The 25,953-nt window shown below is 53.3% G+C and overlaps 9 protein-coding genes across 9 annotated transcripts; 6 read left to right on the top strand and 3 right to left on the bottom strand.

Moving 5' to 3' along the window:
• Positions 1-9: 9 nt before the first annotated feature.
• On the top strand, positions 10-3,616 carry HD553DRAFT_324946 (uncharacterized protein; the record flags this gene model as incomplete). The annotated part of the gene is made up of 7 exons (XM_046181545.1): positions 10-148; positions 442-574; positions 616-708; positions 872-890; positions 954-2,156; positions 2,240-2,407; positions 2,480-3,616. The coding sequence occupies 7 exons, from the start codon at positions 10-12 to the stop codon at positions 3,614-3,616; spliced, it is 2,892 nt and encodes a 963-aa protein (XP_046035469.1).
• A 188-nt stretch (positions 3,617-3,804) lies between these two features.
• On the bottom strand, positions 3,805-7,696 carry HD553DRAFT_343440 (uncharacterized protein; the record flags this gene model as incomplete). The annotated part of the gene is made up of 10 exons (XM_046182878.1): positions 3,805-3,837; positions 3,899-4,043; positions 4,101-4,313; positions 4,378-4,943; positions 5,004-5,026; positions 5,221-5,404; positions 5,493-6,083; positions 6,142-6,295; positions 6,357-7,618; positions 7,676-7,696. 10 exons carry the CDS (start codon positions 7,694-7,696, stop codon positions 3,805-3,807), a joined length of 3,192 nt encoding a protein of 1,063 aa, XP_046035468.1.
• Positions 7,697-8,691: 995 nt separating this feature from the next.
• On the top strand, positions 8,692-9,735 carry HD553DRAFT_324944 (uncharacterized protein; the record flags this gene model as incomplete). The annotated part of the gene is made up of 1 exon (XM_046181544.1): positions 8,692-9,735. The coding sequence occupies one exon, from the start codon at positions 8,692-8,694 to the stop codon at positions 9,733-9,735; it is 1,044 nt and encodes a 347-aa protein (XP_046035467.1).
• A 1,202-nt stretch (positions 9,736-10,937) lies between these two features.
• On the top strand, positions 10,938-14,447 carry HD553DRAFT_357990 (magnesium transporter NIPA-domain-containing protein; the record flags this gene model as incomplete). Its single annotated transcript, XM_046183898.1, has 21 exons — positions 10,938-11,099; positions 11,180-11,324; positions 11,414-11,460; positions 11,538-11,591; positions 11,663-11,709; positions 11,775-11,835; positions 11,906-11,912; positions 11,986-12,000; positions 12,065-12,178; positions 12,241-12,289; positions 12,356-12,424; positions 12,490-12,508; positions 12,577-12,604; positions 12,664-12,697; positions 12,779-12,797; positions 12,859-12,920; positions 12,978-13,018; positions 13,092-13,202; positions 13,263-13,442; positions 13,510-13,601; positions 13,660-14,447. The coding sequence occupies 21 exons, from the start codon at positions 10,938-10,940 to the stop codon at positions 14,425-14,427; spliced, it is 2,124 nt and encodes a 707-aa protein (XP_046035466.1). The 3' UTR covers positions 14,428-14,447.
• A 473-nt stretch (positions 14,448-14,920) lies between these two features.
• Positions 14,921-15,280, top strand: HD553DRAFT_343437 (uncharacterized protein; the record flags this gene model as incomplete). The annotated part of the gene is made up of 1 exon (XM_046182877.1): positions 14,921-15,280. One exon carries the CDS (start codon positions 14,921-14,923, stop codon positions 15,278-15,280), a length of 360 nt encoding a protein of 119 aa, XP_046035465.1.
• A 730-nt stretch (positions 15,281-16,010) lies between these two features.
• Positions 16,011-16,851, top strand: HD553DRAFT_63623 (uncharacterized protein). The gene is made up of 3 exons (XM_046184374.1): positions 16,011-16,325; positions 16,397-16,457; positions 16,520-16,851. Exons 1-3 carry the CDS (start codon positions 16,115-16,117, stop codon positions 16,800-16,802), a joined length of 555 nt encoding a protein of 184 aa, XP_046035464.1. The 5' UTR covers positions 16,011-16,114; the 3' UTR covers positions 16,803-16,851.
• On the bottom strand, positions 16,521-19,660 carry HD553DRAFT_63614 (uncharacterized protein). Its single transcript, XM_046184373.1, has 4 exons — positions 18,182-19,660; positions 17,885-18,107; positions 17,687-17,806; positions 16,521-17,621 (listed from the first exon to the last, which is right to left on the bottom strand). The coding sequence occupies exons 1-4, from the start codon at positions 19,430-19,432 to the stop codon at positions 16,900-16,902; spliced, it is 2,316 nt and encodes a 771-aa protein (XP_046035463.1). The 5' UTR covers positions 19,433-19,660; the 3' UTR covers positions 16,521-16,899.
• A 129-nt stretch (positions 19,661-19,789) lies between these two features.
• HD553DRAFT_351020 (uncharacterized protein) lies at positions 19,790-22,821 on the bottom strand. The gene is made up of 8 exons (XM_046183581.1): positions 22,384-22,821; positions 22,221-22,290; positions 21,600-22,135; positions 21,350-21,518; positions 21,223-21,274; positions 21,036-21,130; positions 20,219-20,936; positions 19,790-20,137 (listed from the first exon to the last, which is right to left on the bottom strand). The coding sequence occupies exons 1-8, from the start codon at positions 22,761-22,763 to the stop codon at positions 19,863-19,865; spliced, it is 2,295 nt and encodes a 764-aa protein (XP_046035462.1). The 5' UTR covers positions 22,764-22,821; the 3' UTR covers positions 19,790-19,862.
• Positions 22,822-23,008: 187 nt separating this feature from the next.
• HD553DRAFT_313940 (putative ard1 family protein) lies at positions 23,009-24,623 on the top strand. Its single transcript, XM_046180295.1, has 6 exons — positions 23,009-23,109; positions 23,199-23,268; positions 23,341-23,428; positions 23,604-23,707; positions 23,862-23,990; positions 24,157-24,623. The coding sequence occupies exons 1-6, from the start codon at positions 23,089-23,091 to the stop codon at positions 24,207-24,209; spliced, it is 465 nt and encodes a 154-aa protein (XP_046035461.1). The 5' UTR covers positions 23,009-23,088; the 3' UTR covers positions 24,210-24,623.
• Positions 24,624-25,953: the final 1,330 nt, after the last annotated feature.

The raw sequence follows: 25,953 nt of genomic DNA, 5'->3' as shown, positions 1-25,953 counted from the left end.
AGACTTGGCATGCCTGGCATGTCGCTGTTGCTCGTTCTCGATCGCGATGACGTCGGAGAGACGGAGAGACGGGCGATCCGGGCGATTACTCATCCCGCGGCGATCACCGAACGGGTAGGCGGCCGAGCGATAAGCCGAGGAATGGGTAGTAAATCACGTGATATTCCTGATAATATAGCGGGATTATTACCCCGCAATCTCCCCCTCTCGCCTCCTCGTAGCGTGAAACCCTGTCCCCCCATCCCCCCAAGCCCTCTCAGCGTGCGCGTCGCGTCGATCCATGTGACAAACACTTTGGGAGAACTGGGAATTTTGCCCCTAGAAACACCGACCAAATAGGCTATTCGACCGGTATTTGCACGGCTGTTTTCTTATCATCTTAACGCGCGCAAACAGTGTACATAGAGCGCGTTTGTGACGTGTTTATTCGTGGGCAAACAGTGGGACTATTTGTTCATGGCGAGATTACCTCCGAACACCGACTAGATTTCATTGTAAACACTGCACAAACTAGGTGTAAACACACGACAAACTATGCTCAAACATGGCACAAACATAGCTCAGATAGCGGCATGTAAAATAGCTCCTCGGCGGTACATTTACGTCGATCGTCAGATATACTAAGTCCGGCGTTAAGAGGTATACCTCGTTCCCTATACCCGTATCGGCTTCATCGGAACCCAGGACTCACATCACTTCGGTACACTGGTAAGAAGGCCCTTTGACATCTGATCGTTGGTCGTTCGCCGTGTTGATGCTCCTGTCTGTATATCTATATCGCCTGGCCTACATGTCAAAGGACCCTGCAATACAACGGCTCGCAGTCAGCGTACAACTCGGAAAAGGGACAAGGTTCTGGCATCTAACGTAGGGGTTGCGAACGGATCGAGGTACGTACATTCTTCGACGTCATTCCAAACAGTTGCTGAGCCTGGTAACCTTTGTGCTGATAGATGAGTGGTCCCGGGCCACTAAGGACAACGCGGTCGAGTCCAGCGGCAAGTTTCAGTCCCTATGGAAGTCAGGGCCGTCGCACACCCGCTCCATCACAAACCTCGTCAACAAGACCACTCCAACCCGTGATAGAGGAGGCAGAGAACGTACCGCAGCAGGGTCTCCGGATGTCCATCGGTCGATCAAGACTCAGCTCATCCACTGCTGGACCCGCTCGAACAATGCTGTACGAACCTTGGCAATCCTCCGAACCACGAACGTCTTCTCCCCCGCCGACAAGTCCTACACCCGCCTCCCGCAGCCGCCAGCAGAGCTCCCTCATGCCACTTGATAGTGCGTTCTCGGGATCGACCGCCGTTGGCCGAGACCAAAGAGAGCAGAGGAACTATTCGCAGAAGATCCAGATGTTAGAGGCCGCAATCGCTGTCAACAATCAGCAAAACGACGCCATCTTACAGCGTCTAGCTGCCGCCGAAATCACCATCTTTAACCTATCCGACACCTGCAAAAATCAACAACAGGCTATTCAGGCAAGCGAGGAGCACGCAAACGAACTCACCATCCGGATCGATGATTTGGAGAGCACGATCGACGCCTTACAATCCTCACACGCCACTTCCTCTACTGCCGAAGGCTCCAGTCAAGAGGATCGCCGTGCCGTCAAGGTCCTGCTGAAGCAGGCCATCAAAATCCTTCACGGCTGCGACGCTCCTGTCATACCCCCACTGCCCGGGACCGATGTTCCTCTTCTCGAAGCCGCAAACGGCGAGGCTGGCGGCGATCGAGCCATGCGATGGGACTATATTCGGAAGTTCCGCGATCGGGTCAACGCCATCGAAACGCAACGTCTTCTTACATACCTCCAGAACAAGCGAGATGAGATCCCCCTTCCCAACGATATCCGACGAGACGACATCCCTCCTTATACTACCAATTCCAACCTCTACATCGATTGCATTAGCGACATCTTCAGAGCGTACCGGAAGTCCTTCTATTCCTCGACCAGCAAGACCTGGGAAACAGAGACAAAGGCGGAAGTCGAAGCCGCGATTATCGAACTCAAGGAGCAGCTGGCAAACCCTACGCCACAAGGAGATCCCGCAGAACTCGCCAAATGGGAAGGATTCGTGGCGGAGATGGACAAGCTAGTGCAGTCGGCCGAGGCAGATGATAAGGGGAACGTCAGGTCGAAGCTGGTGGTGGTGAGTCGCCTTCAGTGTTGACTGCTTGAACGGACGATCCTGACCTATCCGGACGATCCTGACCTATCCGGACGGTCCTTTAGCTGGCTCGGCAATTCAAGGGCAAACGCATGCATACAGAGGCATACCACGGACCTGAATATGCGTGTATGGAGCAACTTCACTGTCTACCAGCGCCAACATCGGTCAAGTCGGACGACGGGTCGAGAGAGTGGTACTGGCCAGCGATTGACGGGGTGTTCTCGCAGACGGTGAGCAGTCTTGTGGCACAATTTACAGTGCTTGCGGCATGCTGATAAGATGGATACCGCCGGCTTTATCAGTACCTGAACGTGTTTAATACGATCTACGAAACTCGTGACCCACTCATCAAGAATCCTAGCGACATTGCAGTCGTAGCCCCGGCCGAGTTCCAGCATCCCCCATACGAGCACTACTGGGCGACGACCTTTCCCAAATTGCACGAGAACCCCCAGCGATGGATGTTCGATCCGGCGTGGTTGCAAGCACAAACCTCTGACATCATCGACTTGCGCGTCGTACCAGTCGATCATCCAATGGATCCTGAGGAGGTTAAGGACACCCAATGGTATATCAATCATCCGCAGCAGCTGGGAAGACTTGCACGCACCGCGGGAAAGGCTGCTGCAGCGAAGAAGCCCGCGAAGAAGAAGCCTGCAAAGAAAAACACGCGCTCAGTCTCGATCGATATGAGGTCGTCACAGCCCCCCACAAGCCAGAGCCAAACCTCCCTTTCTACCCAATCGCAACCTACCGGTGGACCTGGACCCAGTCCGGCCAGAGACGACGGCATGGATCAGCAGCCAAGTCGGATTATGAAGGGTCGCAGCGGACCGGCCTCCAGCTCTGTCACCCCTCGAATTGGTCCGACGGCCTCTGAAGGCGGATCTCGTGGCACGCAACTTGCTGGTCCATCCCGACAACCCCCAATTACCCAGCATCTGGCGAATACGAGGTTCGACAGCGAGAGCAACAGGTCAAGTCAGCAAAACATCGACCCCATGTTCCGTGGGTCCACTTACAACAAACACAGTCTCAGAGGATCGTCGTCCCAATCGTCTTCCAAACAAGGCAGTCAGCATCGCACGCAGGCAGCATCCATGTCGACATTTATACCCCCCTTACCACGTACCCTCTCTACCGCTAGCATGCCCAGGCGGGACGGATCTAGCCAAGGCCTGTCAGCAACCCTGTACAACGGCTCACCTGGGCTGGGGCGTCCGGCCAATCCTTTCGCTGAACACGATCGCAACTCTACCGCTCAACCGACCGATGATGGGATGGAAGGTCGCCGCTATTTCTACCCGGACGACGAGGGAGACGAGGGAGACGAGAATGAAGAAGAACCCAACGAAGGCTTCCAGGACGAACGATTCCACGAAAACCAGGCTGGTCATTCTGACCATCACGACGCATACCACGATTCCTTCATGACCTGAACGAATAGACCACCCAGGAGGTCAGCAATGGTCAAAACAGACCGGACACACTTCACTTTCACGCACGCACCTTTTGTATCATGCCGAGGCCAACAACATGTACACGGCCACAATGTCAGCTCTTACAGCTCTAGCGGAACGGGCCGCCCCTAATACTATTTGCATGTCACCCGTACGGTCGTAATCGTTCATTCGAGTTCATATTCCGTCTCGGTCCCCTCCTGCAATTTGTAAACGTGATGTCAGAGGATTTCTGAATGGGGAGTTCCGCATAAAGCTCACCTTATCGCATGACATCGATAGCAAGCACTCCTCATCTGCTGTCTGTAACAGGCTCACTGTGGTTGCGGCTCGAATGCTCGACGCTGGAACGAACACCCTTCCCCGGACTCGATTTTTGTATATGCGCATGCCCAAGTCCACCTCACTGATATAAGGTCGTATCAGCTGGAAGTCTGTTGGTACGGAGCAGAGTGATACATACCGCTCTTGCCAGGGGAAGCCTATGCTACCATGCGGTTCATAGAAGTCCACCAGTGCTAGCATCATGTCGACGCTGCGGCCTGGGTCGCTGCGTGTGATCTTGACCTTGAGGAATAGCTGTACTTGAGCTAGATGACTGATGCCCCTATCCTGATCGGTGACGATCAAGGCGTGCCTGTCGCGTTCGGACCGAGCGTACAGACAGGACCCAAACCTATGGTTTCAAAGTCTCAGCGATATAGACCTTTAGGTGCCCACGGCTGATGCAGTCGACCTACTTCAAACCGTCCTGAAACATATGCGTGTAAAGCTGGTAGCATGAACCCCATTTAGGCAAGGAAGGTCGATTGTCCATAATGTGGGCGGCGTCAATGAAGTTCAGATTCGGATGATGGATCTGGAAGAAATCGAGCAGCAATCCGTAGATCCCACGCCTTTCTAGGTCCACGGTGATCGCAGGTTGGTAGATGTTGGACAATCGGCAAGGTGTGACATTCCCTCTGGCTTCTTGCAACATAAGCGTTCCTTGGCCGCGTGCGGGATCCTGTCGTAGGGCCTCCAAAGAATTCACCTCGATCACGCCGGCGTCCGGCGCTGGATTATTGATGATCGCCGATAAACGAAATTCTCGGATCCATGCCCTGATCAGTGTCGTTGGCAGGTCCACCTTCCCGTTGTGTTTGACATTCGACAACGCCCCGTTGTGTCTTTCGAACGCCCAACAGCCAAATCCTGAGACTGGTCCGTAAAGATGGATGAAACGTACGTAATGCATGGCGATGTGCCAATTGATGGTCAACCTTCCGTTCAGAGCCAATATGGTACGCGCTGCGTTGGCGATATCCTGTAATCGCTACGTCAGTATTTTCAACCTGCGATACCGATTCACCTACAGGAAACTAACCTCGACTGCGGACCCAGCCTCTGCTACAGATATCGAATGGCTGTGGAGGCTCCGTAGTCCTGCGGAGAGAGACACGGCTGCATCGTACCATCGGCGACGATTGAGAATCACAGAATTGCTTGGTTCAGGTGGATCCAAAACGGAGTCTTCAAGGAGATCGAGCTCCGAAAGGCCGCTGATGGATGACCTTTGCGAGGCGACTGATTCGGCAACTGACGCGCTACGTTCACGCCTGTTGCGCTGGGCGGACGCATCCCGTGACACGGAAGTTCTTCCTCCTCGGCCCCGCCCTCGACCTCGACCCCGACCTCTTCCTCTGCCTCGAGTTCGCCCTCGTCCCAAACCTCTATCGACCAGAAGAACTTTGTTGGAGATCTCGTCGGAGTCCTCATCGCGCCATGCTGCGTACAGCGCTGCTGGTAGCATCTCGATAACTCGTCTCCACTGGTCGGCTTTCAATCCGGAGCCGATATGAGTTCTTTCGCCTACGCTCTGCCGGATCAGCTGCCCTATCGCGTAGTTTGGCAGGCGTCCTAGATGTCCCGGATAATCCGCGTCTTCGAAGAAGGTTCGAAAGATGTCTATTCGAGACTCGCCATCTATGTCGCCGTCAAAGAGATCACTCTTCAGGATCATGTTCATGAACGATTTGACGAGCCCGAGAAACGAATTGTGTAGAGGATCCGTCGGGGCAGAGTCCGACACCTCGAAGCCACACAGCCTTGACAACGCTGTGAATCGTACTCCATTCCTCTGCTCGATTTCGTATCTTCTTCCAGACCCGGCGATCTCATATTCGAACCCGGCTTGTAGAGTCTCGGCGGGGGTGCCTGGTTTTTCGGGAAGATGTCGCCAATCGTAGCCTTCTAAGTCATTGACTTGTTCCAGGGTAATGCCGCAATGGGGACATGGGTGGTTCTTATGACTTAGACCCATCGCACCGGTCATCTTCCTGGCCGCCGGTAGGTCACATGAAATGAGGAGCACTTGTGCGCTGACGAAGGCATCGGGAAACCGCGGGAGCTCGATCTTGAAGCCCCGCTCGCAGAGTTGTAGATCTCGAACGATCGGCTCGAGTGCCTGAACATGATACTCCCGATCAACACTGTTCAATCGGACCATCCCGTCATATACTCACCTTGTTGAAGCAGAGACCGGGGGGTTCTTTTGGCCCCGGGATCACTCCGAGTATAGCCGTGTAACGCTTCTTGTAACGCATGTGGATCGGGAGATTCGCGATTGCCGCATACACTACCCCTACAGAAGAGCCGATGACGCCTTTGACAGCGAACCTATGAGGAGCAGGGAAACGACCTTAGTTCACTATCGGAAAACGTGGTAAATGGGACTGACCAATCGCAGTTAATCACGATTTGCAGCCCGTGGTATTGGCCGACATGTCGTTTCTCTTGAGGATGCTCGGTTCGATCATGCGCTCGATTGTCCATGTCTACGTATCTTCTACCACCTGCTAAGCCATATCTCCACGCAGCGCCGTCGCTGATATCATGCATCGTTTCTTTCGGATCGAGGAATGGCCTCTCCTTGTCCAGGGGCTCGGCATCGCCCGGGGCCACGAGGTCGTCCTCGGGATGCTTCTCTCGCCAGTTTTGCAAGTTGTCTAACACGTCCCGATCCTGGAGCAACAGCGCTAGCGAAATCGATAAAGCCATAGTTGGCATAACTTTATGTGGGGTCCTGATGTTGTTGTTGATGCGATAAAGCTCTGTGCCGCAATCCGGGCAAGCTTCGCCGTCGAGTTGGTACAGCTCGGCGTAAGGTGTAAGAAGCCAGCATTCGTTATTTGGACAACAGATCCAGCGGCTGATGTAGTCGTCGGGCAAGACCCCGAGCCGCGACTGTGCGGTACGAACATTGTAGGTCCTATCCTCTATTTCCTCCTCGAGACACGCCTCTGCCAGGCTCGTCATCTGTTGCAGGATCGTATTCGCCGGCACATTGGGCATACCAGTTGCTTTGCCGTAGGCGATGGCAGTGTAGATTTGCCGTAGGTGACTGGGTAACGCATGATGCCGTTGCAAGTTCTCGATGTTGATACGCACAACCTGACGGCCAGGTCGAGCAGGATCTGGTTCTGTGCTGTAGTATTGTGCGATCGGATCGTTGGGCGGGAAAGTCCAGGCGATTTCATCTTCAAACGCATCATCATGATTCGGTAGAGGTCCCTCTGATGGTGGTCGATCTGAACCGAGGGGCTGGCCCATGCTGCTGGCGTCGTCGTCTGCGTCTACCGGGTAGTCGTGGTTCCAGTCATACATGTCGACATCGTCGTCGTCAGAGGTGAGGCCGGCAGGAGTGATGGGCGGCGGAGAGGACGGTCCTCCAGCTCCGATAACGGCAGGCAGATCCGGAAGGCTGCCGTCAATCTCGTCGAACAGAGGCGGGAGAGGAGCCGGAGCAGAGACTGGAGACAAGGTCGGAAGAGGGCCAGAAGGAGAGTCCAGTGGGTTGACAGTGAGCGGGGCTGCTGCTGCTGCTGCTGGTGGAGCCGGGAAGTGTTCATGACCAGGAGGATTATGGCGTCTCCAGGTGATGTACGCTACCGATTTGAATCCCGAGCCGGAACTCGAGCAGGCTGGACAATAGCAGGTTCGCTAAAGGGCAGCATCACATCAACCAGCGGCTCCATCAGAGCTCATAAGGGTACTCACGTTAGGTCGACGAGGAGGCATATCTATTACCGCCACCAGTCTCCGTACAGTCTTCGCTCGATCAGTCTTCCTGCTGCAAACGTCTCAGCAACTCGGGAATTGGCTTCGACGCCGTCTAGGTGGTTAAGAGCATGCCGATGTCATAAGAAGTGCAGTAGGTGGTACAAGCCGGCATAAAGGACCGTTAAGATGGTCGAAATGATAGCTAAGGTGATCAGACTGGCACGAGGATGATTCGGACAAGTCCCAGCTTGCCTCATTGGGCTATCCTACGGTTCTTGGTGGCGAAAACGATGCGATCTAGTTGTGGTCAAACAGCCTGAAGACAAGGAGGTGGGTCAATTCGGTCTTGACCGAACAGTGGGCAGATAAATACACGTCATTTCGTCGATGTTTGTGCATTATTTGGTCATTTTGATAAAGTCAGCGGCAAACTGCTAACAAATAGGCTATTTGGACGGTGACTGAGACCAGTTAGATTTCCAGGCCTCCCGCAGTGTGACAAACCTCCTCCTCCTCCTCCCATCAATTCGTCAACATCAACAACCATCAACAACCATCATCTCTTGCTCTCTTACACCTCGCTCTTTCGATCCCTCTGTCACTTTTCCATATCTCAAGGGCTTGACGTCCGTTCCATCCCAACCACTCTTCATCTTTCGCCATTCGCACACAAAACAGCGTCACCGGTTGACGCCCCCCTCCTCGCCTTTCTCTACCTCGTCACTCTCTTCTCGACCGATCTACATCGACATCGACCACACTTGACAGTCCTTTCAGCACATTGGTCAACGCCACCGACGACGACGCATACTATTCTCGTATTCACCTCCCTCTGACAATATTCGGTTCCATCGGTTGATCCGATCGAAACGACAACGATTGATATCGAAGCAGGTCTTCGCAGTAAATCACAGTAACCCATATTCAAAGGACATAAAGGACAACCGTCCCTCTTCCAACCCTACCCCTACCTGGTCCAACCCACGGACCGTACTCAAAAGCATCTCGACTAGATGTTCTTCTTCAACTCCCAACCTTCCCCCTCTCGTCAACCCGGAGGTCAGACTCGGTTCCCATACCAACCGATCGATATCATCATCACCCCCGCCACCCCTCACCTCAACCAAACGCCCGGAGCGTTCGCTTCCTCGTCCTCATCTTGTTCCGGTTCTCCTAGCTATACTATCAGCAACCGAGTGAACTCGGGTTCACCGGCTTATGGATCGTCTTCTTCATCGGAATGGTCGGGGAGGACGAGTGCGAATACTTGTGCTAGGGTTTTGCAGTATGATATTCCTACACCTCCCGCTAGCAGTATCGGTGCTACTGGAGCTGGCAGTTATGCCCGGGTCGGGCGTGGAGGGAAGTTTTTCGGATACGAGGATACGGACGGACCGGAGGAGGACGAGGGGGAAGAGATCGAGTTGGGCACTAGGATGGACTCGCCCTTCCTATATACCGCGACTACTTCGACCTCGACTTCGACCTCGACCTCGAACCGGACCAAGCTCAACCTCCTCATCACCCTCCTCGCCCTCTTTCTCGCCTCCCTGGGAGTGATCAGCGTCATGATCCCCGACCTGGTCACCGGCTTGACGGATCACCGTCAACATTACGATCAGGGAGGGGTTCGGATTCACGAACAGATCCAGGGGTTACACCCTGTTGAGCATTCTGAGGGATTGCACGGGTTGGACTTGAGGTCCGGGAACCTTAAAGTCTGGGATGATGGCTTGAGCTTGAGGAGCCTCAGGAGGCGGAGCGGGGTAGAGACCGGCCGATGGGGATTCAGTATGGGTTTCGTCGGGCAGCCTCACGCCGATGTCGATGCCCAGCCTGAGAGTTCCGTCAATGCGGATGCCGACTCCCAAGAAGTCAAACTCGGTCTCGAACTCGACCTTCCCGCTGGCGTCGCCACCACCCCTGGCCAAGACCGACCTTTCAGGGCTGGTCCCGAAGTAAAGGTCGTCCAGGTGGAACAGGTCCAGAGGATGTTATTACAACAGAGTCGGGAGAGGTTGAGGAGGAGGAAGCAGGTCTTGCAGGGAAAGAAGTAGAGGGAAGGCAGTTTGGAGATTTGAGACGGCCTTGAATGAAGGACCTCGAAGGCTACATAGAGGTGGACTGCCAAGCGGAGATGAACGATTGAGGTTTCTCGCTTTGGCGTGGATGTTCCAGCTTGGATCCGCCCGCATCCATCTCTGATTGAATCGGCTCGTGTATGGACATTTCTGAAGTGGTTCTTGCGTGTAGCAGTAGACGAGCGATACATGTATCCCTTACTTTCCCGAGATATTGCCTTCGTTCTTGACGACGGCCGTCCTCGCGTTTTTGTGACGTAAGGACGCGTTTTTACGGGATCAATCATGGGTGAAATGCTTCCGGGGGTTATTGGGATGATGGTCATTGCGAGGGTGATCGACCTCGATGTTGTGATGGTTTCGACACCTCGCACTGCCTTTTCTTCGAAGAGCTCTTCGTACCACCCTGAATTTAGGCGAACCTGGGAGTACAGTGTATCGTTCGGATTCGTGCAACCCTGCTCGTCAATCCAGCTCGTCCGGTACGGCCATTCATCAATTGTCAACAAGCTCGAACAATACGAGGCGGTGCAAAGTCAAACGATTACCGGCCGCCTTGAGCTTTTGAAGTATCGAACAGCCATTTCCTCCTGGACGGCGACATCAGCACTACACTCGGATATACCAATCTTTATTACGTACTGTGTGGTCTCGCACTCTTCCAGTTTCTAGGATACCTCAAACGCTCAGCCTGACACAACTTTATCCGAAATCGTCCCCCTGGGTGCTGCCCTCGACCTTCCTTTGACCTACATCAATCGATCAAGGGAGACGTCCAGTCGACACGGAGTCACGGAGTTGAAGCCTTCCAAATCTCTCGTCTGGAACGAGTATCGCACTTGCCCATTGTCGACACGTTGGTCTTGATTAAAGATAGCAGAGGGATCTGTGGGACGCTTTAGATTGCCAGAGGGGGAAAAGTTGGAAGAACAAAGAGCTCGTTTGTTGCTCGATTCGACGAGCTCGGTACGGATACCTGGAATCAATCCACTCAACAATCTACCTGGAAACTCGTTGAATCAGAGCTAGGACCTACTGCGAAGCTCGCCTATCCCTCATTCCGACCAACATACCCATACCCACATCAACTGCTCTAGGCTACCCTGGACTCGTCACCTTCACCCACGATAACAATCACGCTCCTTATCACATATACCACTAGATAAACGGAATCCACTATGTCTTCAACGATATCTGACATGGCATCCACAGCCTCAGCTTCGGCATCTGCCTCCCAGACTTCGTCCGCCGGAGGTTCTCATACACCCGCCCCGGCTTCGTACAAGATCATCGGAGTCTCACTAGCTATCGTCTCGGGGCTTCTCATCGGAGCGTCATTCGTCAGTCCCTGCCCTCCGTTCTTTTCTCTATTTGATTCTTCCCTTGATCGAAGCATACTCATTGTCCCGGTCTCATACAGGTCGTCAAAAAGAAAGGTCTGATCCAAGCTACCAAGAAATCCGGCGGTCTCGCTGGAGAGGGACATGCCTACCTGAAGAATTGGATCTGGTGGACGGGGATGATCATGATGATCTTGGGCGAAGTCTGTAATTTCGCAGCTTTCGGTGAGTGGCCAGCTCAGCATCCGAGGAAGGATCTTCGAACTTGACCTATGGTTGGGGAACACTGAATGTCAACACCACGGTGGTAACAGCGTTCACCGCGGCTATTCTTGTGACACCGCTCGGTGCTCTGAGTGTGGTAAGCAGGACTATCGACGCGACTGGCGAAGGCAGAGTCACATCGCCTGACCTAGCGTGTTTCTTTCGAACGTACAGGTGGTCTGCGCGATCTTGTCAAAGTTCTTCTTACAAGAGACTCTCACCTTCTTCGTCAGTACTCAATTGCCCCAAAGGATTGTCGCCTTCAATCCCTGATAAACGAGAATACCTGGGATTAACAGGGCTGGCTGGGTTGCGCGTTGGTCATCCTCGGGGCCACCATCTTGGCGTAAGCACGGCATTCTTTCGTCGCAACAAGACGGAAGCTCTAAATTCAGACACTCGATTATTCAGCCTGAATGCACCAGAGACGCAAAGCGCAGAGACGATTCCCGTTTTCCAAAAGCTTTGGGTGGTGAGTCCTGCACGAAATGGTCAACGGCATCGTGTTACGTAGCTGACCATTATATTCGCTTTCTTAACAGTCAGCTGGTCAGTTGGATCTGGTCCTGGCGTTCTATGTATGGGTCCGGAGCTAACCCATACTTGATTTGCTGTTCCGCAGGTTTCCTTAGTTGGGGTAAGTGGCGATTGCCAACTGCACCGAGTCCTCCTTGCTGATCAGACCTCGGACCTATTCGCAGCCGGCGTATGCATCGTCGCTTCTCTCTTTCTAGCTTTCTGGGTCGCACCGCGGTATGGTAAAACGAACCAGTTCGTTTACATCGGGATTTGCAGTCTGATCGGAGGTTTGAGCGGTAAGTAGGCTGTTGGGCACATGTGGGATGGCCGGTACTGACCTGAATCTCGAGTCGTCTAGTCAGCACGCTGCAAGGTGTTGGAGCGGCGATCATGACGAGTATTCGAGGGTAAGCTGCGCACACAGCTACTTAGATTGCGGATGCTGACGATGTGAACTCACCATATCATCATAGCGACAACCAATTTAAGCACTGGTTCTTATACGTGGTGACGGTATTCACCGTAATCACATTGCTTATCGAGTGAGCAGCGTCTGTCCCTTGCAGCGAAAAGTGACGTTGACACTAACAATGTCCACTCCCTACAGGATCAACTACCTGAATAAAGTACGATGATACAGCTCATACGCAGTGCATTCGACATGTACTGATTAGTGCCCTGGTTGCTGTTATAGGCACTTGAGCTCTTCAATACATCAATGGGTATGTCTTCTATCTGGGACATGACGGCATGCGTTTCGCTGATCCCATTCGTTCGCCAGTCACCCCAACCTATTACGTGATCTTCACAAGCTGGTGTGTTCTGATTTACTCGCCCTCCGACGGAATGCGCATCTAGCAGGATTACTAACAGCGCGTTTGCCTTCCATCATCTAGCACGTTGATCTCCTCCTTCGTGAGTAATAAATTCCTGTGCCGAGCTGAATTTATGCTGATTAGCCCCTGATCGCCAATAGATCCTTTACCGAGGTCTGAAGACCAGTGCTGTACAGCTTGTGACCATGATCATGGGATTTTTGTACGTCACGGTGACCCATCTACTACTGGGTGCTTGGGCTGACAAACAGCTCTACAGGGTGACTTGCCTCGGTATCACGCTCCTGCAGATGTCAAAGGGTAAGGTCGTCGTTGATTCTTAGTGAGACCGTCAGGTGCTCATCGATCTCTGTCCGCAAATGCCTGCTCGCAGTCGACCCCAAAAATTTCGAAAAGCTGGATAGACGTTCGACCATGCTTATGGCAGCTTCTAGGAACCAAGCGGAGGATGTCGAGAAGAACGGCATTACCGCACTGGAAGAACGTAGGTCTTTCCTTTCTCAAAAGAAGTGATACTGGAATTGACCCTGATTGCTAAATTCAGCGGGCATGGACGCTCTCCGAGGCGGATTCGGCACCGTGGGTAGTATCATTCGTGCTCGATCGGCACGGAGGCTGTCCAATGCGAGTACCCTGCCTGGACATCCCATGTCATCTGGCAATAGCTACTCTAGGCATTGGCAACCAGCACAGACGATATCGACCGATGTACCGAGGTATTCGCGTGAGTTCTTCTCGGCCCGGCTACAACGCCATCAGACACGACTGGCCGCTAACCATAACGTACCCAGTTTCCGATCGACCGATGGGTGATGATACCTTCGATCAAGTCTCTTTACGTTCAGGGGTCTCTGATCACGCCCAAAGGAGAGGGACACTCAAGGTGAGTCTCCAAATGGGTATGACGGACGAGACTACGCTGACAGCGCATTCATCTTTAGTTTGACGACAATGATGTTGTCCATCAATACGATCGTAAAGGCAAAGTGGAAGCTTTGCACACATCCCATGTCCATCTCCACGCTGGAGAGTCGCCAGGGCAATTTGGTAGTCCCTCGAGACCTTCGTATGGCAACAGAGGCTACTCAGGTTCCAGTATCGGTCCCATCCTTGAAGTTCCCGGGGAGACTCAACATCAGACGCCTTTCGACGGGCAGGGGGCGAGCGATACCAAGAACCCTTACGGACGGGACTTGACCCTATCAGCATCTCCGATCGACGGTACGAAAAACCTTCCCACACTTGAGAACGACGTAGCAGATGCTCCGTTTGCTTCCCCCCGCACGCCCCAACCGAGCGATAGCCGCGGAAGCTTTCATTTCCTGCTTGACCGCTTTACCCATTCGGATTCGCCAGACCTGAAACTCCAGTCGAGCAAGTCGCAGAAGAGCGTCAAGCAATCTGGGCCAGACGATATGCGACGTGGAGGCGCACATCGGGGGACAAAAGACTACCCCCATCTGCGTAAAGAGGAGGCCGAGGTTGAGCGGGAGGAACGGCAGGGACTGGTCACTGGCTCGGATGACGAAGAATTGACCGGCCTCACAGACCGTAGCGACAACGACACTCCCCCTCTACTGGAAGAGAAACAACCTAAAGCGCGCAGATCTTCGAGACATACGAATTCGATTTCGTCCATGCCAAGACCGTTGCCCTATCTACCGACGTCCAATGTAGCCAGTGAGACTCGGTATCCTCCTGGCAAGTGATGTACCAGAGTGTATAAGCACATTGTAGCGATATATAGATCATGGACCCCATATGTATCGATCGAACGCCTTGTCGCAACGATTAGATCGTTCGATAGTTGGAAATGAGAATACGCAATCGAAGATGAATGAGTATACGGGTAGCCTCGTGCGCTCGTGCCCTGGTTTCACCTTTGGCGCGGGGCAGGAAGCCCTTTCCGCGACCGAGCTCGACGGAGTCCGCTTGGCTACTGATGAAACAAGGGGGTGCAAAAGGGGTGCAAAAGGGGTGCAAAGCCCTGGGCCCCTTAGTCATCCTTTGTCGTCGACCTCCAAGGACCCCTACCAAACGGGTTTGGAGGAGCCACCCGTTTCATCACACGCTGATCTTTGTATATAGTTTGAGCGCACGATAAACCATTGCTTGGACAGTCAGACCCTCGTTGTAGTCCATCACTTCTCACGTCAGCTATCATCGACCCGGCGTCAGCTTCACATCCACTTCACGTACGCCATGTCTCAAGCATTTTACTTAGCAATCGACCTTCTTTTCGTCCTCCTCGCTATCATCGCATTCCCCAGAGGAGCAAAACACACTCCTTCGCCGCTGGACATAAAGCAATCATTTGGAGTCGAGTCGCCACCTGATACCTCCATTCCCACCATCACGGTCAGCGGAGCAGAAAGCCCGCAGATGGCCACGTTAGGTGTCTCTGACATGAAAGTGAGAGTGGTCTCACCGACCACGGAGGACAAAGACGAGATGGCCAACAGGCAAAAGAAATGGGAGACGAGACCCGGTACTCCCTATATCAAGGGTGATTTCCCGATTGACGATGACGAGATGGAGAGCGACGAGGAGCAGAGTACTTAGTCCCGGTGTTGTGATATTGATATCCGCCCAGACACTGCTTTCTCTTATGTATACTGTTTATGACATGCCCCATGGTAGAATCGCATTTCTCCTGCGTAAACTGTCTTGCGTCTTCGTGGTCGAAGTGCAAACAGAGCGTCTCGGCTTGACGAAGCCGATTTACGCTCATGTTGCGCATACTCAATCTTGCCATGTAAGCGTGGAACGGGAACATCCGAGTAATCAGGCGCTCGAACTTGCCCTTCCCAGTACGCGTTTCAGATTGTACACAGGGGGAAGGGGTTTCAGGTTCGCCTCGCCAAGTGTACGTTTCTGCTACCTTTGTCCGCCTCTCCTACCTACCACCAGTAAGATGTTTCGGGTTTCGATATTTATAGAGGTCTAGTATCCCGAGTACAAACGAGGTGATTATGCTTTACTAAGTAGGAAGAGCAGCGAAGTCAACATGTGGCCGGGACGGAGTTCCAGCTCTGCCGAGTTCCCGTATCCACTCTTCTACACTCTGAATGGGAAATCTTCACTACTAAAAGGGGAATTCTGGCCGATCTTGAGAGCAGTCCAGACTTATCGTGCATTCCGGTCACGTGTTCCATGGAGAAAAAGCGTGAGTACGATGGCTCAGGCTCAAGTCGTCTGAAGCCTAAAGCCACATTGAGCATGTAGGAACCATCCATTGAAGCATGGGAGAATGTCATAGTCACGAGCAGGGCGACGTCTACCAACCCGGCCCTGGGTGCTTCTTTCAAACTGAAAGCTAGCCCTTTTGTTCAGATCTCCCAGAAATCCCGCAAATACTGCGCCCTTTATGATAAAAAGCATCAGAACGCGATCGACATGTTTCTGGGCAAAAGAGTCAAGGCGGGTCAACACATCTACCAGCTGTCTGAGGAACATACCGCCGTTCTCTTGAAGTTGCGTGGATGGGCTCACACGATGGACGACGGATGGCCGCTGCATCCGATTTCCACGTCATTGCCTATCGCTGGTCCCATATTGATCGATCTTTTGATATTCTACGCTATCATCCGGAGAATTTCGCAATTGAGTGAGCCATTCCTCTTGATACACCTTTCCGAGCAAAGCTGTGGACCTAGAATTCCGATCGCATTTACGCAGATCTGCCCAGGCGAATGATGTGGAAAGCGGTTCTCATCTATGCTATCACTGCTGTCGCTGCGTACGTTATAAGGCGTCCAGAAGCCCAAACACTCGCTCATCTCGCTGCTTCCGGCTCTCCAGTTTTGTTCCTGGACTTGGAGGAGTCGCGATAAAATTCGGCAAGCCGTCTACCCGGGTAGTGCATGAGGTCGAAAGCTACCTCTCTTTGAGGTGCGCGATCAAATGGCATCAACAACTGTATGGAGAAGAAGATTTCAAGAACAGACTGGCCAACGCGATGTGTCCAAAAGAAGGACCAATGCACATCTACCGTCATCTCGCTCGAGACATCATAGATTACATCTTGCATAACCGACTTCCAGATCCTGTAGCCGAGAAACATAGCTCCGTCAGCGCCGTTTGAATACGTGACACATGAATGAAACCTCGGTACAGATCGACTAAGCGCAAGACGATACAACGCAGACTTGATACAACGATCTCCTCGGCCTCATTATTAGCTACAAAAGCATCGACTGATGTTTCAACCCCTTTACCAGCATGGCACAGCCTAATCCAGCCGCTAATCCCAGACAAGTCCAACCGATCCATTTCCAAGGGTTCTGTATGCGCACTCTCGTATCGTCCGCTGCGGATCGCCAGCCATCGATGACAGCCGCGGCGGCTCTTCTGAGGGGGTGCTCTGTCGTATGTATGGTATCTTCTGACAGCGGGCTCACTTCGCTCGAAGTCGAAGAGGCATCCCAGATGACCCCTCTTCGAGCTCGTTTCACTTCCCGACCATGAGCGATACTGCGCTTCTTCTTGTGTCGGTGCGACTCGTTGCGTTTACGAGCGGCATGTCGCCGGCTTAGACCCGCTTCCCACTCGTTTGGTACAGGCGCAAAGCTGCCCAAAGGCTTGGCTGACGGCCGGATCCGCTGTGAAGGCGATGTCTTTGGTGACAGATGATCCACACCTGAATCGGTCGAGAGCGCGAGACCGCGTTGCCAAGCCATGAAATGCTGAACACTGACGCTCCTCAGATTGTGTCGAGACAGCGTCTGGCGATCTATGGGTCTTTCGTTCGACCCTGTTGCCAGCATCAAGTCGACCAGCCCTTCGACGGTGTGGTCCGTTGTAGGACTATCCCGAGTAGGTGTAAAGTAGCTGTCGATCCTGTTCGAGTTTGCCTGACACCGAGGTGTCGGATCCGGAGGTCCCCCATGAGACCGCGCCATTTCTGTTGACGACGACACCCGTCAGTAAGCACCGATTGCCGCGATAAGGTCGCAACGGGGCACCCACCCTCTGAAGCCCTCAACCTGAAGAAGGGCAATGGCATATGCCTCGCCAGCCCGTCCTGTAACTCTGTCGGCCAACAGACCGCCGGCGCGACGGACATCAGGTGGACCAGCGTCTCGTATCCTATCGTTCGGTATAGCCAGTCAAGACGTTTGCTCAGCCTGAAGATCGAGTTTCTCGCTAGTCTCGCTGTACACTCACCCTGGTCTAGCAAATACCTCCGCTCCCCAGTGACCACGACGAAATCGTACCAAATCGCTCCACCTTCCCTCCTTTGCGCATCAACCTCAGGCTTCTTTCGGCTCTCGATCCAGCTCGCGATGAGCCGAGAAGCATCTCTCTCGAGCTCCGAAGATAGCGTCTCGGTATCTTGACGTAAGAGCCTGTTGAGCCTGGTGTATGACTGTTCTACCGCGTGCAAGGCCTAAAACGAACAACTGGGGATGCTCGTTCAAGGAGATCATCGAATAGGTCCGTTTTTCCTCTACATTTACTTACCTGTCCCAGAGGGTCGCCTGCAGTCTGTCCACCGGTTTCATCGTCGAAGATCGTCAAACGGGCTACCAACTTGCCCTCATGACCTTCACCCTCCTCATCTCCCGCTTCGAAGACCGCCACCTCCCTCCCGAACCCGTTCCTTTCCCTTTCTTCCCCATTGACCGCGAAACACCTAACCCCCTCACATCCCCTTAAAGCGTTGACGAACGCGTTCGACGAGCCTCCTCTCCCGATAAGGGCGATATCTAACGGGGTCCCCTCCACGACACTCCCGCTCCTTGCCCATCGATGAGCCTGTAAAGGAAATCCGGACGTATCATGGTCAAGCAGGCGTGCTCTGAAATCGAGGCTACGAGCATGGATTGACCCTGGGAGAGAGATACTAGGGAGTACTAGGGAGACATCCTGCCCTCCTGCTATTGTCGGTCGATCTCGATCTTGGTTGTTTCGGCGTCCTCGAGTCATCCCTTCCCCGTCTCCCGGTCCCGATCTTGTTCCTGATCGCAGTCCCCATATCGTACCCTCTCCCTGCTCCTGTCCCTCTGCAAGTGACCGCTCGATACTCGACCCGTCCTTCTCTGCTTCACCTTCTTCTCCCTCTTGATCCGCTGGAGTTCCTGTGCCCGTATCGAAAGGAGAAGAACCTCTCGAAGAACCCCTAGAGAGGGAAGAGACGCTTATGAAAGACGAGTGGATGGAAAATGTCGACGAGTTTGGGGATGGGTACGAGTATAGACCGGTCTGATCTTGAGGGTGGTGATGGTGATATTGGTGATAGGCATGAGGCGGGGAGGAATTCCGGGTTTGAGAGCGGGAAGATTTCCTAGGAGGGGTTCCTGCGGGTCTCGTGATACCGGCAATTGGAGGACTGCGCGGTTCATCCTCAATCTTTGAATACGAAGTGAATGGATCTGGAGGTATGATTGCAGGGAATTCCACTGGGTCCAATTTAGACAGGTCCGGTGCGATCCTGGATCGTCCTTCTCGATCCGCTTTCATCGTCGTACCCAAGATCGTCCTGGAAGAAGAGGAACTTATCTCGCTGTCCCGGCTCCCTCTATGAACAGGCTGGCGTTGGCATTCTTGTTGACCACTCCTCGACAATTCGGCCGTCTGTAGCTGTTGTCCTACATCCTCGATATTGGTATCCTTTGGACTGCTGCTCAATTTCATTCCCGACACCTCGGCGTCGCTGTCGAGCATGCTGTCCGTCAGACTCTGTACACCAAAGTCGTCTGTCGATGATTCCATCTCAGCTTTAGCTTGTGATCATGAATCGATATTCAAGGTGTTTGTGTGGCGATGTAGCGATATGATGAAGGTGAATATGTAGATAAGGACGAGAAATGCGGGGAAGTAGGTCGTCTGTCTGTACGTATCGCTCCCTTTGTCCGGTCTCCACGATCGCCAAGACTTGGCGATACTTCGAGGTCAACGACGAATTGAAGACTTGTCACTGCAACGCCAATGATGATATAATTGCCCATCAGACACCGTACTGATTCCATCAAAGACGTCATTTGACGACAATCAGCATCATCAACAACATCAGAGACGGGGGCGAATCCGGGGAATCTCCACCGAATCATCTTCGGAATCAAATTATACTTCCGATAAATGAAATGGGGGAGATTCGTCATTTCGTTCAATCATGTCCTCATCTCGAGACAACGAAGCGCAGCTACACGCCCCCAAACAACAACTCTTCCAACTCCTTCTCCTTGCCCCAGAGACCTCCTTCTTCCAGTCCCTTCTCTTCTGCACCCAGATCCATCTCACCCGCATCCAGTGCCGACATCGACGCCGACGTCTGCTGCTCGCCCCCCAACTTGCGTCTCGCTAAAAAGGTCAAATACTTGGCCGAATGGCTGGGCGCTTCCGGTTGGTCGATATCGATCGGAGGACCCGAAAACCAGAGGACCTTGTTCGACGTCGGGTCCTTGTCGAAAAGTGCGCCTGTCATCGCAGTCCGGATTGGAGTTGTCGACAGAACGTTAGCAACCTTCCCGTTCCTGGAGACTTGCAAAGCGGACTCACCACTCTGCGGAGGTAAAGCCTCGACCTCGCACCACCGATTTAAGGCGTCCACGCTCCCATACAGATCCGGTAGTGTCTTTGCTACCACGACGGACCCGCTCGGAAGAGGGATGGGCGGCCCGAGAGGTTTCATCGGGATCACGGGGGCCGGGACGGGTGGAGCCTGGTGATGCGGGTGCGGAACGGAAGGTGTCGATCGGGAATTCGTATGATTGTTCTGATTGTTAGGTGGTCGACCTCGGACGGATGGTGTCATACCCATGCCCATCCCACCCGGTCCTGACCCACCCGGTGCGGGGCTCATCGATCCTCCTCCCGGTAGGCCCAATGACCCGTCCCTGCTCCTCCCCGGGGTAGAAACACCGGCCGACCCTCCTGCAGACCCCGCACCCGCAGCGAGCGCCATGGCACCAGCCAGACTCATCTCCCCCATCCCCATCGACCCTCCTAAGCCAGGAGGCCCAGCCAATCTCGGTCGTTTCGAGTCTCCCTCCTCCCCCGCGTCCCGGTCGGCGAGATCGCGGCTCGCCTTCGCGTTGCCCCCCGCACCAGACGTCCCGTCATCTTGTCCCTCGATCTTGACGTCCCATGAGATCCCACCTGGGACACCTCTTACGCCCATCGTCAAGCCCCGGAGGAAGGGAGATGGGTCCATACGGAGTTGATGCGGTGCACGGTCGAATTCGACGATCTGCATGAAATTGGTCTTGCGCAGTTCCTGCGGGCCGTAAAGGAGGTAGTGACATGACAATATGGAAGTATCAGTGTCTGTATGCTGCTCTTTGGTTCCTCGCTATTAGTCACCGCCGCGACTCACCTCGGGCACACAAGATCCCCAATTCTTGATTTTTACGAAATGGTTCCCCCTCTCTTCCCCTCGTCTATCTTCGTTGTACCGCGAATTACAGACATCTATCCAACAGAAAGAGTCGCCATCCCGGATCAGCTAATCGGTTCGGGCCAACACCGTTTGAGCGCAATGTAAAATGAGAGCGATGACTCACAGAGCGGCCATCCGGGATACCATTCTCCAGCTTGTGGTCGTCCTCTTGCGTACTATCACATATCACCCATCTCGGTTCAGCTCCCTATTCATCACAGCGAGAAGCCCTCCGCTCGGCTCCAACTCACCTTGGTGTAAAACTGACATCCAACCCTCTCGATAATATCCTCTACGGGATGTTCGACCATGATCCCCGTCTTGCAGATCTCCTTTTCGTAAAACATCTGCATGGGGTTATGCCACGTCTGTTCGGGGCGGTAGTACCAGCAGACCGTTACCCAGTGCTGTTTCGGGCCTCTACAACAGGGCGGAGTGCGGGCATCAGCTTAGCTCGCACGTCCTTGATCTGATCTGAATTCGAAGCGGAGCAGGACTCACTTGGCAGGGACGAAACTCCTGAAGATCTGCCCTATGATCGGTCGACTCGGATCCTCGGCATTGACCAGGTGCACGTAATCCCCGACCTTCCATCCTATGCCTTTCCACCTCGCCTCTCCCGTTCCCATCCTGTCTTTCGTCACGATCCTCAATCCCGTAAATTCGTACTGTTCGTAATTGTGTTTCCCACTATCAGGCGTTGGGCGAGCTAGACCGGGTCCAGCTGGGATGAACGAGTGAGAAGAGGCAGATGGAATGGGGATAGGGGGGAGGGAGGAAGTATGAGGGATATCGAGACATTCAAAGGTCGAGGTGAGGGCGTGGTAGAGTCGTTGCAGGGCGATGGTATGGCCGTAAGCGAGGGTCCTGTTCTGCATCGGGTTTTGCATTTCCTCTCGGGCGCTGGAGGGGGAATAAGGGGAGAAATAACGACGTGCTCGTTCGAATAGACGCATCATGTCCATGTCAAAGTATTTCGGGGCGATGTAGGATCCAGAGTGGAGGTTGGCTTCAATCAGGCGGAAGGAGATTGGGTGCTATGTAGATCGAACAAGGTTGACTGTAAGCACGATTTTACGATGGTGCAACGAGGTGGGAATGAGCGGAAGAGTATTGACTCACGCTGAAAGAAACGTATTTCACTCGAGCATTCTCGGCGATCGTGTCCAAGGTCTCGGCCGGTCGAGCTCCGCTATATACGACAAAGCAACACAAGCACGCGCTCGTATAAGTCGCCCAGAGCTAGACATGAACCAGCATAGGGTCGACCTTGACCTGGACTCACTAAGTATCCGTATACCTCCTCAACTTGGTCAAGATATCGAACGCCATGCTCTGCCAATCATGTGATACCCCACTCGGACCCAAGTCTTCCAACCACCACCCGCTGCCCGGTATCCCTCCGGTAGTGTTCTGCTTCTCTCCTGGCGTACCCAACCTCTCTGCAGGCCCAGACCATCTAGCTAGCCTGGCATCGAGATCTGCGCGGATCTTTTCCTGTTCGGCTGCCGTGTGAGGGTCGACGGGGTCCTTGGGCAAGGTGTTCGGCAGAGGAGCCGGTGTGAAGGGAGGTGCGGGGAGGGGTGCGAGGGGGATCATCCTGAGATGTTTGTTGACAGGAGGTTTCGAGTTTGGGGTTTGCGGTGTCGTGAATCTAATAGACATTGATCGAGGGATGCATCGTCGGAATATTGCCAGGCCTTGAATGATATTTGAAGAGCTGAAGAGAGAGCGTCAGGTTACGACAGTTGAGCAGTTGAACAAGAGATAAAGACGAAGGTGGTTCAGGTTATCTTAGCTCGGGTTTGAGCTGAGACTCGTCGTGAACCCATCCATGCTACTTGCCTGCTACTTGTCGACCTAGGATGTGATCTACTTCGTAGTTAATTGCTTCAACTTTCGACGTCTTCAACACATCGCTCGACAGAACACCGCTCTATAGACATAGTCAGGATTACAGCACATTCATTCCGCTTGTGAATACGTCAAGATGGACATCCGACAAGCTACCGTGAGCTCCATCATCACGGACCATCAAAGCAACATTCCGCAAACCCCGTACTGACACCTTCGACCCATCCCGATCCTCCTGGTTTGCAGGTCAGCGACCTGCTAGGTATGCAAAAGACCAACCTCTTCAATCTTCCCGAAAACTACACCTTCAAATACTGTCAGTGATATTTCGCATTAGACTTCAGATCTTCGCGGTATGCTGATGCCTCGGCGATGATACATGGCATAGACTTGTACCATGCGATGACATGGCCAGAGCTGAGTTATGTGGCTTGCAATCCCAAGGGAGAGGTCGTCGGTTACATCCTCGCCAAGATGTAAGCTCATCGTGCCCTTTGGATTCCTATCGTCTGAGGAAGGTCTTGCTCATCATCTGCTTTACGCCTTCCATCGTCCTGCTATCATTCCGCCTGTCTGCCCGATGCTTCAATTCATTGCGTTACCTTCATAATGCAACTACGGACATCATCCAAATCCGTTGTGGTCATCCAGGGACGAAGAGAACACCGAGATCCCATCGGGGCACGTCACCTCGATCTCGGTGCTCAGGAGTTATAGGCGGTTGGGATTGGCAGCAAAGTTGATGAGGCAGAGTCGTCAGTTTTCGTCTACGGTCTTATGTCTATTTCTAGTCTGTTCTCACTTGCTAAAGTTGACCTGACATAACCCGTGCTCCTGTCCGTAATCCCCCGAACTCAATCTCTCCTTACCCCCACTCCCACCGAAAACACTACCTACATACACATTCAGAACACGCAATGAATCATCTCTACAAAGCGCATCATATCACTCTGCACGTGCGGGAATCCAATAAGCCTGCGATCTCGCTCTATAGGGATAACCTGGGTTTCGAGCAGACGGGCGTCGAGAAGGGGTATTGTGAGTCTTGGATTCTCGTCTCTCTCTTTCCTTCTCTGGTTGGGGACGCGAGACTTTGTTGAGTCGGTGGAGAGAAGCCTAGCGAGAGCAGCAGGAGATAGAAGATAGGGGAGAAGGCTGATTCATGCGGCTTCATCCCTCGTTCTTTCCTGTTCTGACGTCTCAGACGCGGACGGAGAAAGTGCATACCAGATGACCTACAAGTTCAACAAGGATTGAGAAAGCGGAGATCGCACTAGGGAATGGGCGGGTCAGTTGCTTGTCAGCTGAACAGACGGGATTGAATCGAAGCAAGAGAGAGATAGAAAGAGTTACGCGCAACATAGAACCCCTTTGCAACCCAAAGACCCAGACCCGCTATCTCGGCCGGGAGAAGGGCAGCCTCAGGCCTGATTCTGTCGGCGAGTTTAGCCGGTCTGGGAAAAGTGTATTTGTATTATCAGCACTAGCACCACCAGCACGAGCTCTGGAACACTCTTACGAGCGCGGATATGCATGTCACATTACGAACCATCCTTGACGTCGCCCATCTCGGTTTGGCTGTGACTTTTGTATCGTGAATAAGGCGCCGTGAAAGACCTACTTGCACACGGGACTGTTTTACGTTCGCAAAAATGGATGTACTTCTTTCCACTTCACCTGTGAGCTTGAACCATCTGGCAAGATTGCGATCTCACATTGAACATAGGCACGACGCCCCCTGAAAGAGTCGATGAGGGTGTATGCATTTCTGAATTCCTGACTGCTTACCAGACACGAGCGAGGGGAAGTGACCCTAACAATTCCGGATCCCGCCTCGATGAGAATACAGGATGACCGCCCGATCACTGGATAAACAGAGTGTATCTACAGCTTGCTCAGGAGACCTCCGCTACGCCATCAACTTGCCAACTTCCCACGGCGCCAGATAGGCTGATGGCGGGTGTGCAACTCTGAACGACGGGCATGATAGCGCGGGGCTAGGCCTGTCGCACAAGGTTTGGTAGAGTCTCCGAAATCACAGACTGTCTGGTACGTTGATTTGAGTGCCACCCAAACTTCTAAAGTCGGTCATTTCCCTTGCGGTCGGCTTTCATAACAAAGCTGGCATGATTTATCCTGTAGAGACAAAGGAATCGATTTTCGAGTCTCAAACATCGCAAATGAATAGCATCGGCCGCATACGGCAGCTATCTCATGCCAGGTCTCTCTGTCAGAACGAGAAGCCCGAAGACTGCCGTACGATCCGACACAGCAACAGAACAGTCCGGCCGAAGTTGGTCTTCCCAAAGCCATGGACAAAGCGGATGAGCCGATATCATCTGACCAGGACCATCAAACGCTAATCGCAGCCGCGAGCAGCGTGTCCCGTTCGGAGAGATTCTGGAGCCGAGTTGACCCACGCGGAACCGTCGCCTTTGGGGAGCTTGTAGATGCTCTTGTACCTGTTTCATATGCTGCAGCTTGGGATGGAGCCGTCGGTACAAATTCGGGCAACATTTAAGCTTTAGGTGGCTTTTTGGCGTGTCATGATTACGTTTTGTTCCTAGATAAACACAAACACACGCGCGCGTTCTGCCAAGCCAGAGTCGACCCTCGGCAACCCCATGTGTCGTTCGCATCGGTCGCTCGCTGTGTCGCCTCTGGCCTCTTAGCTCGCGATGATCACCGGGGCTGGCGAGGTATATAACAGACACAGAGAGCGAGCCCCCGTCCGTCTTCAATCGTTCAACAGCTGCTCATCGTACGACCCATATCGCCTTACCTCGCAATCCAACGACATGACCAGTAACACAACCTTGATCCATGGCTCGACCACTACTTCTGGTTTCATTCAGATCGAGCAACAAATCAACTCGAACATAAGTTGGGGTTTCACTCTCTTCCCATACGTTGGCGTTGGACCAGGTCTCGCGAAAGATAACGACACGCACCTCGGCTGTATCAGCAATAACGTTACCCTCCTTGACGTCTGCTGTAACAG

The sequence above is a fragment of the Filobasidium floriforme genome (genome assembly GCF_021052385.1).
Source record: "Filobasidium floriforme strain CBS 6241 chromosome Unknown HD553scaffold_15, whole genome shotgun sequence".
Classification (NCBI taxonomy): Eukaryota; Fungi; Basidiomycota; class Tremellomycetes; order Filobasidiales; family Filobasidiaceae; genus Filobasidium; species Filobasidium floriforme.
This window is presented reverse-complemented; position numbering and strand designations above follow the sequence as displayed.

Coding starts and splice junctions, on each gene's coding strand:
- HD553DRAFT_63623 (XM_046184374.1), top strand. CDS start 16,115: ATGTTTCTGGGCAAAAGAGTCAAGGCGGGTCAACACATCTACCAGCTG. Junction 16,326..16,396: donor CCGGAGAATTTCGCAATTGA/GTGAGCCATTCC, acceptor GCATTTACGCAG/ATCTGCCCAGGCGAATGATG. Junction 16,458..16,519: donor GCTATCACTGCTGTCGCTGC/GTACGTTATAAG, acceptor CCGGCTCTCCAG/TTTTGTTCCTGGACTTGGAG.
- HD553DRAFT_63614 (XM_046184373.1), bottom strand. CDS start 19,432: ATGGAATCATCGACAGACGACTTTGGTGTACAGAGTCTGACGGACAGC. Junction 17,807..17,884: donor GAGGTATTTGCTAGACCAGG/GTGAGTGTACAG, acceptor ACCGAACGATAG/GATACGAGACGCTGGTCCAC. Junction 17,622..17,686: donor CAGGTTGAGGGCTTCAGAGG/GTGGGTGCCCCG, acceptor CGTCGTCAACAG/AAATGGCGCGGTCTCATGGG.
- HD553DRAFT_351020 (XM_046183581.1), bottom strand. CDS start 22,763: ATGTCTATTAGATTCACGACACCGCAAACCCCAAACTCGAAACCTCCT. Junction 22,291..22,383: donor AGGAGGTATACGGATACTTA/GTGAGTCCAGGT, acceptor TGTCGTATATAG/CGGAGCTCGACCGGCCGAGA. Junction 21,275..21,349: donor GATGTCAGTTTTACACCAAG/GTGAGTTGGAGC, acceptor GATATGTGATAG/TACGCAAGAGGACGACCACA.
- HD553DRAFT_313940 (XM_046180295.1), top strand. CDS start 23,089: ATGGACATCCGACAAGCTACC. Junction 23,429..23,603: donor GGTTACATCCTCGCCAAGAT/GTAAGCTCATCG, acceptor GTGGTCATCCAG/GGACGAAGAGAACACCGAGA. Junction 23,991..24,156: donor GGGCGTCGAGAAGGGGTATT/GTGAGTCTTGGA, acceptor CTGACGTCTCAG/ACGCGGACGGAGAAAGTGCA.